General features: G+C 41.0%; 1 protein-coding gene across 1 annotated transcript in view; it reads right to left on the bottom strand.

Moving 5' to 3' along the window:
• Positions 1 to 901: 901 nt before the first annotated feature.
• The window catches only part of March11 (membrane associated ring-CH-type finger 11), a 91068-nt gene continuing 78321 nt past the window's right edge, over positions 902 to 13648 (bottom strand). Inside the window, exon 4 of the mRNA XM_005356657.3 lies at positions 902 to 1387. Coding sequence (XP_005356714.1) covers positions 1065 to 1387 — 323 coding nt within the window. The 3' untranslated portion in view covers positions 902 to 1064. The remainder of the gene's footprint in view (positions 1388 to 13648) is intronic.

Genomic DNA, 13648 nt, shown 5'->3' with positions numbered 1-13648 from the left:
TCTCTCTCTCTCTCTCTCTCTCTCTCTCTCTCTCTCTCTCTCTCTGTGTGTGTGTGTGTGTGTGTGTGTTAGGACCAGTGTGAGATGAAAACTCTACCAGTGAGTTAAAAAATCTAACTATTCTGCCATATATTTAGTTAGTGCAACATATAAAAATTAAATTTTATTATTATTTAAAGAAATATCAGATGACAAGCTGTAATTACTCTGAAGTGTTTAGGAGCTTTTGTTAATGAAGAAGCCATCTTCTATTTCATGAGACTGTGATCAGCTTTCCTTTCTGGAATCATGGTTTTGATGTCTCCTGAGAAGAGGGAAAGGATACATGGCTGTCCGAGGGATGCTCTGGTGTCTCTGTTGTTGTACATTACCTGCTCCAGTGGAAGCAGAAGATACGCTCATGCCCCAGACCTGGGCTTGCAAGTCTTAGTGCTTGCTCATGCATCTTTGTGGCTTTTAGTCCCGTACTCTGATGTCACCCTTGTGAGGAGGGAACCTGTCTTACCTTGCATGCCCCATTTCCCTACACACAGTGCCCTCACTTCTGCAACATGTCCCCTTCTTCCTAAAGTGTTCTCTGCACCTCCTCTTCTGATTTTCAAATGACCGCTCAGGCTTGAGGAGCCAGGTTCCATGGTATCCCAGGGACAACCTCGCCTGATGCCCCAAGGACAACTCTTCCACACCCCCACCCCTCCAGACTGCTGCATCTCTTAGCTCACCTGGAATGGCCATGCGTGGTGCAGGACTATAGTTGCTCATTTTTTACCTCCATCCTGCTAACAGTGTGTAGGTACTACACCAGTACCTACAAACAGGTCTAAAGAAAATCATACTATATTCAAAATTGAGAGCTAACTTTAAAAAGATGTGTTAAGGCACAAAGCAAACAAGGAGCCTCTTTTTTTTCTCAGAAAAATGTATTTGCAATTCAAATGTTCATATAAAAAGCATAGATTTTAAAAAGTCCATGGATGTACAATTAGAAGTGCTATGGTTTTGCCATTCATTGCAATTACATTCCGAAATGTGCATGTTCCACTCTCTGCTGCTGCGTGTATCTGTCACACGGACGTCACTCTCATTACCACCTCCCCGGAGCCATTGTCTTCTGACCCGTCTTCATGGGCCCGCATCCGATTGAATAGATGTAGTAGCACATAGCCACACTGAAACCGTGGTGAGGTTAGCTGCGTGGGGTGGACCAAGTTCCTGTTCCTCAGGGCTGACAATGGTAACCACAAAGTCCTACTTGTGGAAGAGTCTCCTCGGCTGCTCTCTTCAATGTCTGTGGCTTTGTCATAATTTAATACATCCCAATGCAAGTTGACAGCTCGCCATCGCTTGAAGACTCTGTAAACTGCAGCTCCTTCATGGACAATGAGGCCTAAAATTCAAGGAAAGAAAATAACTATTGACAAAAGTTGGAAGCATTATCTTGAGTAAAGGAATTAAAAAATAGACTTATCTGTTCCCCATCATATCAGAGAACACAGCATTCTTAGGAATGGGGTAGCTACAAGCAAACTACTCCATGATAGGTAGAGGTGCTCATTATTTAGAGATAACTCAGTAACATGAAGTGAGTTTAACTGTCATTAATACAAATGTTTTCCAACATCCTAGCTCAGAGTACACAGAGAAGGATCACATTGCTTTTGATCATTGGGTTCATTTTTTAAGCTTGACATTGTGCCAACTGTGTATCATTCAGCACGTTATTAACTGGGATTGAATGGACCATCTAAGAGGTAGATATTAGGGTCACTACCATTTCCCTGCTCTTAAAGCGACAGATGACACAACCATGGATGTCTTGAAACCATAATAAAAATGTCAAAATCACAGTGGGAGGAAATGGACCCTTCTTATAGCATGATTGAAGTGAAGAGTACTGAACTTTTTTTCTTAGTAGATATATGTGATCAATGTATAAAAATATAAAAAAGTGAGACTAGGGGAGTTTATAAAAGGCCTTTGAATTATACTTCACATAAAGAAATAAGGACACAGATAATCAACTGTCATTCTGAGTACTTTTGCACCTGAGTAATTCAAATTTCCCAGATAATAGATAATTTATAAGTATTCGAACATTTATTGAAACCTTCAGGGAAACAAAGATTTGCTACCTTAACCTTGAAGAGCAGAGAAGTCAAAGTCATAAATAGACTACAGAAGGAAGGGGAAGAAAAAGGACTCTTCACAGAAGGAAATGGTTGGAGTTGAAGTAACAGAAAAGGGCACAAATCAGCCGAGGGACTTTAAGTTTGAAAGAATGAGGGATTAAAAGAGCTCTGATTTACCAGACACTCAGCAAGTGGGGGTTGAGCGTATGCTTGTCTCGAGAAAATTGCCGGCCCCTTCCTCTCTTTCCCCCTCTCCCTCCCTTCCTTCTTTTCTCCCTTTTGACCTTCTCTTTTCTCTTTCTTCCTCTCTCCATCCCTTCCATACATTTATCAGTGAAAACAATGCCAAGCAGGTGATGAACATATCTAGACCTTGAGAAAAGAAGTCAGACTTTTATTCGTTCACATTGCCCCCTTAGCAGAAGAAAAGTTTCTTATATATGTGACTTAACAGCTCGCCGGGACATTTACAGGCCCACTAAAAATGTGTGTGACCTGGTACATAAGCACATCTTCAAGGCCAAGTCCTTCATGTCTCAAATAGCAGGAAAAACATGTTCTGTCCATCGTGAGGATAATCAATGATGAAACTCCTTTTCCTAAAGGAACGACAGAAGTTGACCCGACCAACCAGTTATTTACAGGGAACAGCTGGAATTACAAGTCAAGATGACTATGTTTTAATTGGTGCTTCTATTATTAGCTTCCAGAATTAATCACAGCCAGTGAGTTAGTCTGTCTGACTTTCTCTTTCTTCCTTAAAATGCAGTTGAAACACCCAAGTTTTGCATTGAGCCGGAGAGTTTGCAGATAAATTGCAATTCCTTAATACTGAAGGACTTGGGTTTCCTCTTAGATGGTAAGTACATAAATGTAAGAAATTACTCTGAATTACAAAATCAATAGTGAGTCTATGGATGTGAGACCTTGTTCACACTAATCAAAAAGCAATTACTGTCCAAGGTACAGCACATTCCGAGTGTGTGCGGTGGTGTGGTGATGAGGGTTGCAGGATGGCTTCATCATAGAAAACACTTGTTTTTCTGACATTTTATTCCTTTTCCACTAGCTCTCTTTGAAGGGCTAGAAGTTGGACCATTTACAAGAACATAGATAGAGTCACTTTCTAGGAATATATTTTAGAATCCCTTCCTTGAATATAAAAACCACTCCAAAGTGCAGGAATAAGTTCTCCTCTCCCCTGGAGTACCTTCTGAGTGGTGTTTAAAGAGAATCCCTTCAAAGTTCTCAGAAGACACAGTCTTTTTTTTTCTGTCCACCTCCATAGGTTACTTATAAATTATATCAGTCATGAATCATGTCTAGATCTTGTTTTAGTCCTCATAAGCATTCAGAGCTGCCCTTTGCCTTCTGAAACTTAAATTCCCCTAAACAGAATGAACCCCATGCTGCCTACAAGGAACCTCTTGTCTCCTCTTCAAAGTCTCTGAAGCTGTGGCAAGTGCTATTTGAGCTGGTGCCTATGGGAAGACATGACTACCAGGATCTTAAACTAAGGGTTAGGATTCATGGAAATCTAGCTCATTGCACTGAAAAACCAACATTGAAGCACTCTATCAATGGTACTTTCCCACAGGTCAAAAGAATTTTTGTCCTGAACATTTCAGGCTACACAATAAGAGGATTGAATTTATATTTCACTTTAGCCCTTAACCTTGCAGAGAAAAACAATGATAATTCCTATAAAATATAAATATTGACTATTTTAGGATATCTGTTATATTTCATATCATAGATGCCAACAGAGTATGAGAGTTGAAGAGTGTGGCGAGCATGTAGTCTTTTTCTTGCCAATACATTTAATTGAAAATATTATTGATATTCAAGGGGCACTTTTGTTAAGCTTAGATAGGTTTTGATTTCATTGACATAAAAAATTTATTTAAGTAAAATCAATCCCAAATTTCAAAGTAGTATGTTAGCCTCAATTGTCAAGGACACGGAGCCTAAGAGGTGAAGGAGATAATCAAGGACTATGTATTCACAAGGCCACATGTCTGCCCATGTGCACACATGTTATCACACAGACACACAAGCCATGTTTGTCTCTATCTATCTTCACACCTGAAGAATTGAAACTAACAGAGAGTTGGGCTAAAGGTGTGTCTCAGTGGTAGAGCACTTGCCTAGGTACGTCACACTGCCCTGGGTTCAGTACCCAACACACAACAGAAGGAGGAAAGGATTGCCGAGGGAGAGACTTTCAAGCTTTCTAATCAAATATAAATTATATCGGACATTAACTACAAACCCTCTGGCAAGCAAGGCAATGTGAAGTTATAACAAGGAGATGTTGGTCCTAATGCCTTTATGAGGTATAAAGTATGCTAGCACCCTGAATTATCTGACTTTCAGAACCACAACAAATAAATGTTTGCTGTTTCAACCATCCAGCCCCTAGTATTTCATTATATCGCATTATCTGACTTCAATATTATAGAAAATCTATCGTCGTCTTCATTTAAAACTTAAGTAAATCAAATACTAGAGGTTGCAATTTGAGAGAAGTTACATAACTTGTTGCTATCATCAGCACCCCTGTGCTTTAGTGACATTTAATATTGATAGGATGCTTTCTATCCTATGACAAAATCCCTGAGGGAAATTATTTAATCAAGAGGATGGTTATCTGGTTCTCAGATTCAGGAGTTTCTTCACTTTTAAGTCTAAATAAGTGGAGCTATGCACACATGGTGGTCCAGGGAGGGGCTTGGACTAACACCAGGTCGCATAATGCTACTCCTGGTTTCTCCCACCTTCCACTAGGATCATCAAGTCATGGATTAATAGCAGATTAATTAATTAAGTAGGTAGGAGCCCACAAATCCAATCACATCCTCAGAACGTCACCTCTAAAGAGAGCACTAGGGATTAAAACTTCAGTAGAGCCAGGTGGTGGTGGCGCATGCCTTTAATCCCAGCACTCAGGAGGCAGAGGCAGGTGGATCTCTGACTTCGAGGCCAGTCTGGTCTGGTCTACAAGAGCTAGTTCCAGGACAGGCTCTAAAAAAGCTGCAGTGAAACCCTATCTAGAAACAACAACAACAAAAGCCTTCAGTAGAACACATGTCTTCATGGGATAGTCCATAGCCCTAACAACAAACTTCAAACAGCTATGGCCATGTCCAACCCCCTCTACTTCATAGGGAAAAAGGTCGTAGAGTCTTTTTGAAAGAAAATAAAGCTGCAATAAGTGACACTCAACTCACTACCCAGTGATATAACAGTCATTGAAGTGGGCATAAAGCCTGTCAAGGGGAGTGGAATCATATCTGGTACTGGACCCTAGCTAGCGGTAGGGTGATTAGCGATGTCATACATATTAGAAAAGAACTTACTACAAGTTAGTTTGCTAGAACAACATAATTCTTTACTAGATTCTACATTATAATTATCCTTATACTTATAGAGAAGTGTAGCAACAACCATTATCAATCAATCCTAGAATTACAGTTAATGGAGACCATCACAGAAGACTTTGTCTAGTGGTTGGGTAAATTACTCTCATCTCAGTTCTCCCAGGCTGCGAGTCTTGCTCTCCTCAATCCAAATGCCCTTGGCAAGGCTGGTAAGTGTGGCCGAGATCTGGCCAAAGGATAATTTTTGTTGAGATCTGCTAAAATTTCTAGTTTAAATTTCCCTTCGTCCCTAGCCAAGATGTCACTACCCCAGTACATGCAGGTATACACATTTACATTTGCATGCAAGTGTATGTGGTCAAATGCTTTCCGTGACAAGATCAGGCCCTGCAGGGGTCTGCACCTGTCCTCTTGCATGCACGTTGTGACTGTAAGCTTGATGTTTTTGTGGAATTTTTAACTGTGGGTGTGGGTGTGTCTTTGCCTACTCTTGCAACTCACTTCCTTCTGTAGTATTACCTTGTTCAGCTTCAGTGTGAGGGCTTTTGCCTTGTCTTGTATTTTGGTTGGTTATGATTAGTTGTTAGAGTTCTTCGAAACATTAAAGTAATATTTTAAATCACTGGCAGATGGATTTAAATATGTGATTCAAAACTGGATTTAAAAAAAAAGCCTAAGGGGTCATTGCCCTATTTTATGACAACAGCTTTGCCTTCAGGGGAAAACAAGGAGGAAGAGAAAGATCATTACAACATATCCCTGTAAGATAAACGTTACAGGGAGTTTTAGCCCAGCAAACTGTGTCCTTCTTCTCCACTCTTTTGTCAGCCTGGTCACCAAATACTTGGCTGAATCAAACACTTATGAACCCAGATGCTTACAAAATGACTGGGCCAGGACTGAAGTTTAAGGAACAGTATGGATTCCTCACTGTTGTTACTGAGAAAAAAGAAAGATAACAGAAAGCAAGTCATTTCTTCATCTCAAACTTTCTGCATGTCAATTCATCAACTGGTCATATTTGTACTGTTCTGATTACTCAGTAGTGAGAGACTTTCTTGATCATTCAGTTAGTAAGCTTGGAGCACAAACCTATCACTGGTATAATCATAGAAAGCTTCTCCAAAGCTATAATAAAATGCTGCAGGTTATAAATCCAGGGCATGGCAAACAAGAGGACATTAAGGTAATCCTCAGCAGAATAATGCTTATGTCTTCTACAATTTTAGCCAGTAACCGTTGGAAAGGACCTGTGGCTAAGGCTGTCCTCAGTGAAGTAAAGAGACAGGCCTACTGTGTTGGTAGATAACAAAAGTAGCCATGATGTATAATTAGGAGCACAGATCAGAATTAGTTTAACCAGCTGAAGGAAACATCAGTGTTATTTATCAATGATAATGAAATATCTGGTAACAAAGCAGAAATACCCTGTAGCGTGGGGGCTAAGGACTGAAGACAGCCTGGTTGCTCCAGTGGTCACTTTACTTCAGAGTGACACAGCACTCTTGTTTCACTTGTTGGGGAGGAGAAAAGGGTTCTGAGATCTAGAGATGGATGTGGCGTGGGTCATTCAAGGGCCTGAAGGTTAAATGTGAAGTTGTAATGTACAACTTCAGACCTCAGAGCCAAAGACCCCAGAAGTCAAAGCCAGGCATTCCTGACCACTGAGTGGTCAGTGGCAAAAAGGGAGATTATACTACTCAAGAAGAAGATGAAATAGCACCCACGGCTGAGATGAGGCCTTTTCCTAGTGAAAGTTCAACAAACACACCGGGTTCCCATTTCTTACCCAACTAACAAACTCCTACTGAAAACTCACAAAACACGATTAATGAACCTTCAAAACTGGGATGATACATGTACTGGTTGGTTTTGAGGGGTTAGAATAATATGTTAAAACACCTAAACTGAAAGATATAACTGAGTAGTTAAAAGTGTATTTATCTTTTTGAATCATAATAGGCTTCTTTGTTTCTGTTGACATTTTTTTAGTATTTCCCATAGAATATAAAAGAAATGGGAAAAAATTCCGAACATATGGGGCCAGCTAAACATTACAATAATGTTTGAGTCCTCTTTTATTCTATGAACCAAGCAAAATACCTTATTTGAAGATAATGAAATTTTTAGTTACAAATAAAAATTCTCGAACTTTAGTTTCCTTAATATTTGTTCTGTAACCAAGTTAAATGGGGAACTTGAAGCTGAGGGAGGAGTGTGTGTGTGTGTGTGTGTGTGTGTGTGTGTGTGTGTGTCTGTGTGTGTGTGTGTGTGTCTGTGTGTGTGTGTGTGATTGGTGTGTATATATATGTAGGTGGCATGGCATGTGTATAGAGATCAGATGGCAACTTCATAGAGTTTGTTCTTTCTTTCCATCTTTTATGAGTTCCGGATATGAAACTCAACCCAGCAGGCTGACATTACAAACAACTTTACCCACTGAGCCTTCTCTCCAGGCCAGATGAGATTCTTCATATGGATAATTTTTATTAAGAAAAACAATGGAAACAAAGAAAGGGTTTATGGGACAGGTTATCATGTTTTCTACTCCCTTTACTAATACTTCTATATTTTTATGTGATTAATTATAAATAAGTGAATGAATAAAGATATATATATATATACATATATATAGGATTTTAGGAAAAAATATTTTTTATCTAAAATCAGCCCCTCCAATCATAAAACTTACTCTTTATGCCATATTTTCATATTCTTCCATTATTATATAGACATAGTTCCCATTATTATATAGATGATAAGCTTTATAAATTATTCCAGTTTAGCACTGAAGGAGGGTTTTTTAGTCAAATGGGCAATTTAATTCACTGTCACATAACTATTATTAGACTTTCTACATAATCACTGGAGCAGGAGAATGCCAATCTTAGATCTTGTTTCTGGTCTGTTCAGCCATGGTCATGGGCTCTCTGTACTCAGATTTCTCAACCCTAAGACGAGAATGACAACAGGGGCAGCCTCACAGTCTTCTGTGCAGGTCAAACATGAACACTGAGGTGAAGGGCTTGGGCTGGTGCATGGGTGCTAGTAACTCTGACTTCAGAAATCTCCTAGGATACATTAAAAAGATCTTGTCTATTTACTTGTAAGTAGCTGTGAAAACGCACAAAGCTTCGACTTCTGGGCCACTCCCCTTAGCTACTGATGACTCAAAACAGTGTTTCTCTCCTTTCAGCCTCCAGGGTCCCAGTCATCTGTGGAGGAATGGTCCCTTGAGTGAGAAATGTATCTCAAATTAGTTCAAAGCCAGGAAGTGCCCAAAGGTCTAGGCATCAGATGAGAGGGACAGTCACCGGGTTTGGGGAATTAGAGTTGACTTTTCTTTGTCCTTCTGAATGGGTCTTCTTGCAAGTTTGGCCTCATTGTCATGTGATCTAATTTCTTCTTTCTCTTTCTAAGCTGATTTATCTTTCATGACCTCGTCATCTCACAGGGCCATGGAACACACCCAAGTTTCTCTAAGATCCAAACTGCTGCTTCCTAGTCTCACCCGTTTCCCAGGCACACAAAGCCTAGTCTAGAAAGTACCCAGGTCACAGAATGCCTCTTTACCCTCACATAGAGAACATAATTACAGAGATGTGTACTTAGACCCACTCCACAAATGTCTACAATCACAAAAGGTCTGCTTCCTATGCCTGCAGGATCTGTGGAAATGCGGGTTCTATAGACTCAGATGCAAAATCCCCTTCTGGGCATAGCCTGCCTCCTGAAAGCAACGTCATCTCCAAGCTCCGACTCCACTTCCCAGTTCTCTGCCCTACCCACTCTCTCCACCTTGATGGCCATTTTTCAGAGGCTTTGCCAATTTCATTGCTTGTTTGCAACATTTTTCTTCCCTATAAGCCAGTAAAGAGTTGAGCCCATCCTGAGGCTGTTGTCTCACCTCCTAAGGTCAGATGCATGGCTACTCTGTCCCAGAAACTCTGTCACCCAAATCCCACCTTATCCCAGATACAGCACTTTATCCCTCTGAAGTGCTGCTTCCTGGGATAAAATGTACTGTCTGGCTGTATCTTGCAGGGCTAGTAATCTCTGGCCTTGGGAGAATGTGAGATCACCCCCAGCGGTTCTTCCTATTCCTGGGATCGGCTAATCCCCCATTGCGCTCAACAGCCAGCCACCATGTTTATTACTCTCCCGAGACTCTTCTTCCCATATTGTGCCATCTCTGAGAAGTTGCCCACTCCATCCATCTTACAAAGAGTAGAGGCTGACTCCATCAGTGGCATTCTCTTTAGCTGTGCTCACCCTCCCGCTTCACTCAGGGGAATGGTCCAGCTGTTACTGGGCATGGCACTCTTGCCCCCTGGAAGCTGCTCTCGGGTCTCTGCACTCTTGGGGATGTCAGGCTGTTCCTCCCCATCTCTGGAGCTTCATTCTCTCTTCTGACTTTGAACAAACATCTCTCCTTACCAATTGTCTATAGCTAACCCTACCATTAAAATGTGCAATCCAGCAAGCAACATCTTTCTCAAGCCCACATCCCTTTAGGTTGTATCTATTTTTAACTGTGTCCTCTGTTGGACAAGACTCACGAACTCAATGTTTGGAGCCCTCTTGCACCCAACTTCATGCTGCTGCCACCTACTCTTCTCCATGCCCCCCCATACTGCCAAACCGGCCCCATCCTCCCTACCTGGAATGATTTTTGATTGGGCCACCTTTCCAACTCTGGCCATGCTCCTCTGCCCTTTCTATCTCCCCGTATTCCTCAAGCTTCTTCTCATCCTGCCCAGATCATTTCCTGTGTAGACACTTGTCTCAGAGACCACATATAAATCTCTTGCTTCGACTTCTATCTTGAGCTGCAGACGCTTAATTCCAGCCGCTTGCTGGCCACATTCCCCAGGATTTCCCAGAAATTCTGACAAAAATAATGTTCAAGAGGAATCCATTATTTTTCTCTCCTTTAACCCTCTATTGATGTCCCGTCCTTCAGGAACTGACAGTAGGTCAGTGGGTCCCAGCAGAGGGGGCTCTCCCTGTATCCCCAGCTGCAACCCCTCCCAGTGGTACCACACCGATCACTGTCGTCCGATTCATCTCTCTTCATTCTCGTGGTTCCCTACCGGGACTAAGAAATCCAGAATCACCCTCTCCTACATGACTGTCCTCAACACCTATGATTATCAACAATATGTCTTCAGCATCAGGATGTGTAACCGCACAGAAAAGGATTTCTTAAGGTCTTTTGAACTGCGGTCCAGAAGTTAGTCTGACTTATATATCATGCTTCAGTCCAGCTAGGGCTGTGTAGTGAAACCCAATCTTTAAGAAAAAAAAAGGGAAGAAAGGAAAGAAGGAAGGAAGGAAGGAAAAAAGGAAGAAAGGAAGAAAGGAAGGAAGGAAGGAAAGAGGGAAGGAAGGAAGGAATGGAGCTATGCACTACTATATGTATGTTTATAGTTATGTTAGTCCCAGTAATTTCCCCCTCTCTGACCCTTTCTAAGTTTCTGCTCTTCTGCGAAATTCAGCTCCAGACTTTTTCTCCATGTGGGTTTTACTGACCCTTTATTATCTACCCCTTCCCTTGCCAGTTCTCAGAAATTTCTCTCCTGGCACTTTCCAGATTACAGCCAATCTTTTCTTCCTGTCAATGTCTCCCGGTAGCAAGTAGACAAAGTGGTGGGCATGTTAACATCCCTGCTTAGCAAATGCAAAGGGGCCAGATAGGGAATTTTTATTTATTTATTTAATATACATTGTTGGTTTTGCCTGCATGCATGTCTGTGGAAGGGTGCTGGGGCCCCTGGAAGTGGAATTACAGACAGCTGTGAGCTGTCATGTGGATGGTGGGAATTGAACCCAGGTCCTCTTGAAAGAGCAATTAGTACTCTTAACCACTGATTCAACTCTCCAGCCCCAGATAGTGAATGTTTCAGCCTGTGCAAACCCTCTGGTCCCTGTTGCAACTTCCTATTGATAGCACACATATACATGGATAAGGCTTTGTCTCAATGTAATGTTATGAGCATTAAAAATTTCAGTTCAATATAATTTATATGTATCGTAAAATGCAAAAAATACATCAAATTATTCTCAAAGTCAAAAAACAGGCAATGTGTGCTGACCACTTCCTGCTTCTTTGCCCTGCCCTTCAGGAGAAGCACACTATAAATATATGATGCAAGCGGCATGCGTCTCAACAGGCAACTGACGCCCTTTTGGCTCCACAGTGGAGAGACACAGCTGAGAGTGTCTTGATTTTCCATGTATGAGATGGAAGTCAAGAAATAATAGCACACTTGGTCTGCTATTTGGTTAATTTGGTTAATATTTCTTCAGAAGAACTAGGTCTTTACAAGGTCATTACGATAACGGCTTTCTTGGGTTTTTCTGTTCTCTTCCTCAGGGGAGACCTATAGGGTTAATTAGTATTGAGGCCATTCCAACACAGCTCAGAAAGCTTGGGTCAAAGATGAGTTTCTGTCTGTTTTAATCCCTGAGGTTCAAAACGCAACAGTATCACTAACAGCCAACCGAGATAATAATCCTTTTAGAAATTGGTAAACATCACTATGATTAAGACATAGAAAACCCTATAATTTATACCTCCAGGGAAAGAGATAATGACCTACTTCTCAAAGCTTATGAAGTGTAAAAGTCTGTTTTTCTTTAACCATTTCAAACATCCCAGGGCCACTCTGCCTCTTCCCCCAGCATGCACTCAAACTGCCGTCACATTCTGCAGTATTAGAGGCTGGGGCTGGTGATTAGGGTAGACTTGGTTGACTGATGTATCAGAGACTTTCTGAATGAAACAGTAGCATTTCCTAGGGTCTGAAGCATGTTAGCCTATTCTGAAGTCAAGGAATAAGGATATGTTTATGTATATCAATTCTACTATAACTAAGGAATGATTTCTAGTGTGCTAGCACAGTGTGCTTTCTGTAGTAGCTGTGGTCAAACATGGCAAAGACTCAGACAGTGCAGTGAACCACACAGCCTATGAGATGCATTCAATGGGGAAACCCCAGAGGGTTCAGGTCAAGAACAGAAGAATGTTCTGTCCTTCGTATAGAAGCAGAAGGGTGAAGGTCTTTTAAGTAGCCAATTTGTAGTACTGAAGGAGGTGGGTACCTGATCAAATACAGTTCTAGAAGAAAAAAAAAAGGAATTTTCTAGAGTCTAAAATTGCAGTGATATAAACATTCAAGAAAGGAAATACAAGCTAATCAACTGCTGTGGTTATTGTGCCTAATGGTGTTTAAGCTCCTCCATCACGTGACTTGTGAATCATGTGAGGAAGGAAGCCCAGCACCACCATCACCCGGTTGATAGTTTATTTTTTAACACTTCTGTCTCCTCTGTAGATCCATTTTTTCCACAAAACACTTTAAATACTGTCATTTCAAAAGGCACCAGAAAATAAGAATTAAGTCTTTTCTTACTTTTTTAAACCTTTCTTTTTCTCTCTTTTTGTTTCCACACCAGGAGATCTGTTTCTTCATTATGTTTTCTTATGCCAATTGCTTCATATTTAGTGAAAGCAATAGAGATGACCCACAGCCTCATTTTGAATGGAAACTTTTGGTCATTATGAGGGCACCATCGAGAAGGGAACATATTTATGGTCATATTGAAATTTCTTCTTGCCAGAATTATTCATCCTTTTTCACATAATACCAAGAGTTAGAAAAATGTACTTTTAAAATTTCCTATTAATATATTAAACCACATGATTATTTAGTGCTCTGCCTTCCTTCCTCCCTTCCTCTGTGTGTGTGTGTGTGTGTGTGTGTGTGTACAATGTATGTGAACACATACTTATGTGCCACCACAATGGTGTAAAGTCAGAGGATAATTTTCAGTCCTAGCCTTTACACATTTTTTTACGGATTTACTTTCTATGGGTATGAACGTCTTTGCCTGCATGCACGTCTGTGCAGCACACACATGAATGTCTTTAACTGCATGCACGTCTGTGCAGCACATACATGAATGTCTTTAACTGCATGCACATCTATGCAGCACACACATGATTGTCTTTGCCTGCATGCACTATGTGCAGCACACACATGCTGGCAGAGAAGGACCTCTGGGCAGGACACAGGCGGTACCGTATTACTTGTACATAGTGCAACTTAAGTTTTTAAGAACTGCTTAACATTTTAA

Source organism: Microtus ochrogaster, chromosome 19 (genome assembly GCF_000317375.1).
Source record: "Microtus ochrogaster isolate Prairie Vole_2 chromosome 19, MicOch1.0, whole genome shotgun sequence".
NCBI classification, from domain to species: Eukaryota; Metazoa; Chordata; class Mammalia; order Rodentia; family Cricetidae; genus Microtus; species Microtus ochrogaster.
Note: the sequence above shows the minus strand (reverse complement) of the source record. Positions and strands in the feature narration are given on the sequence as shown.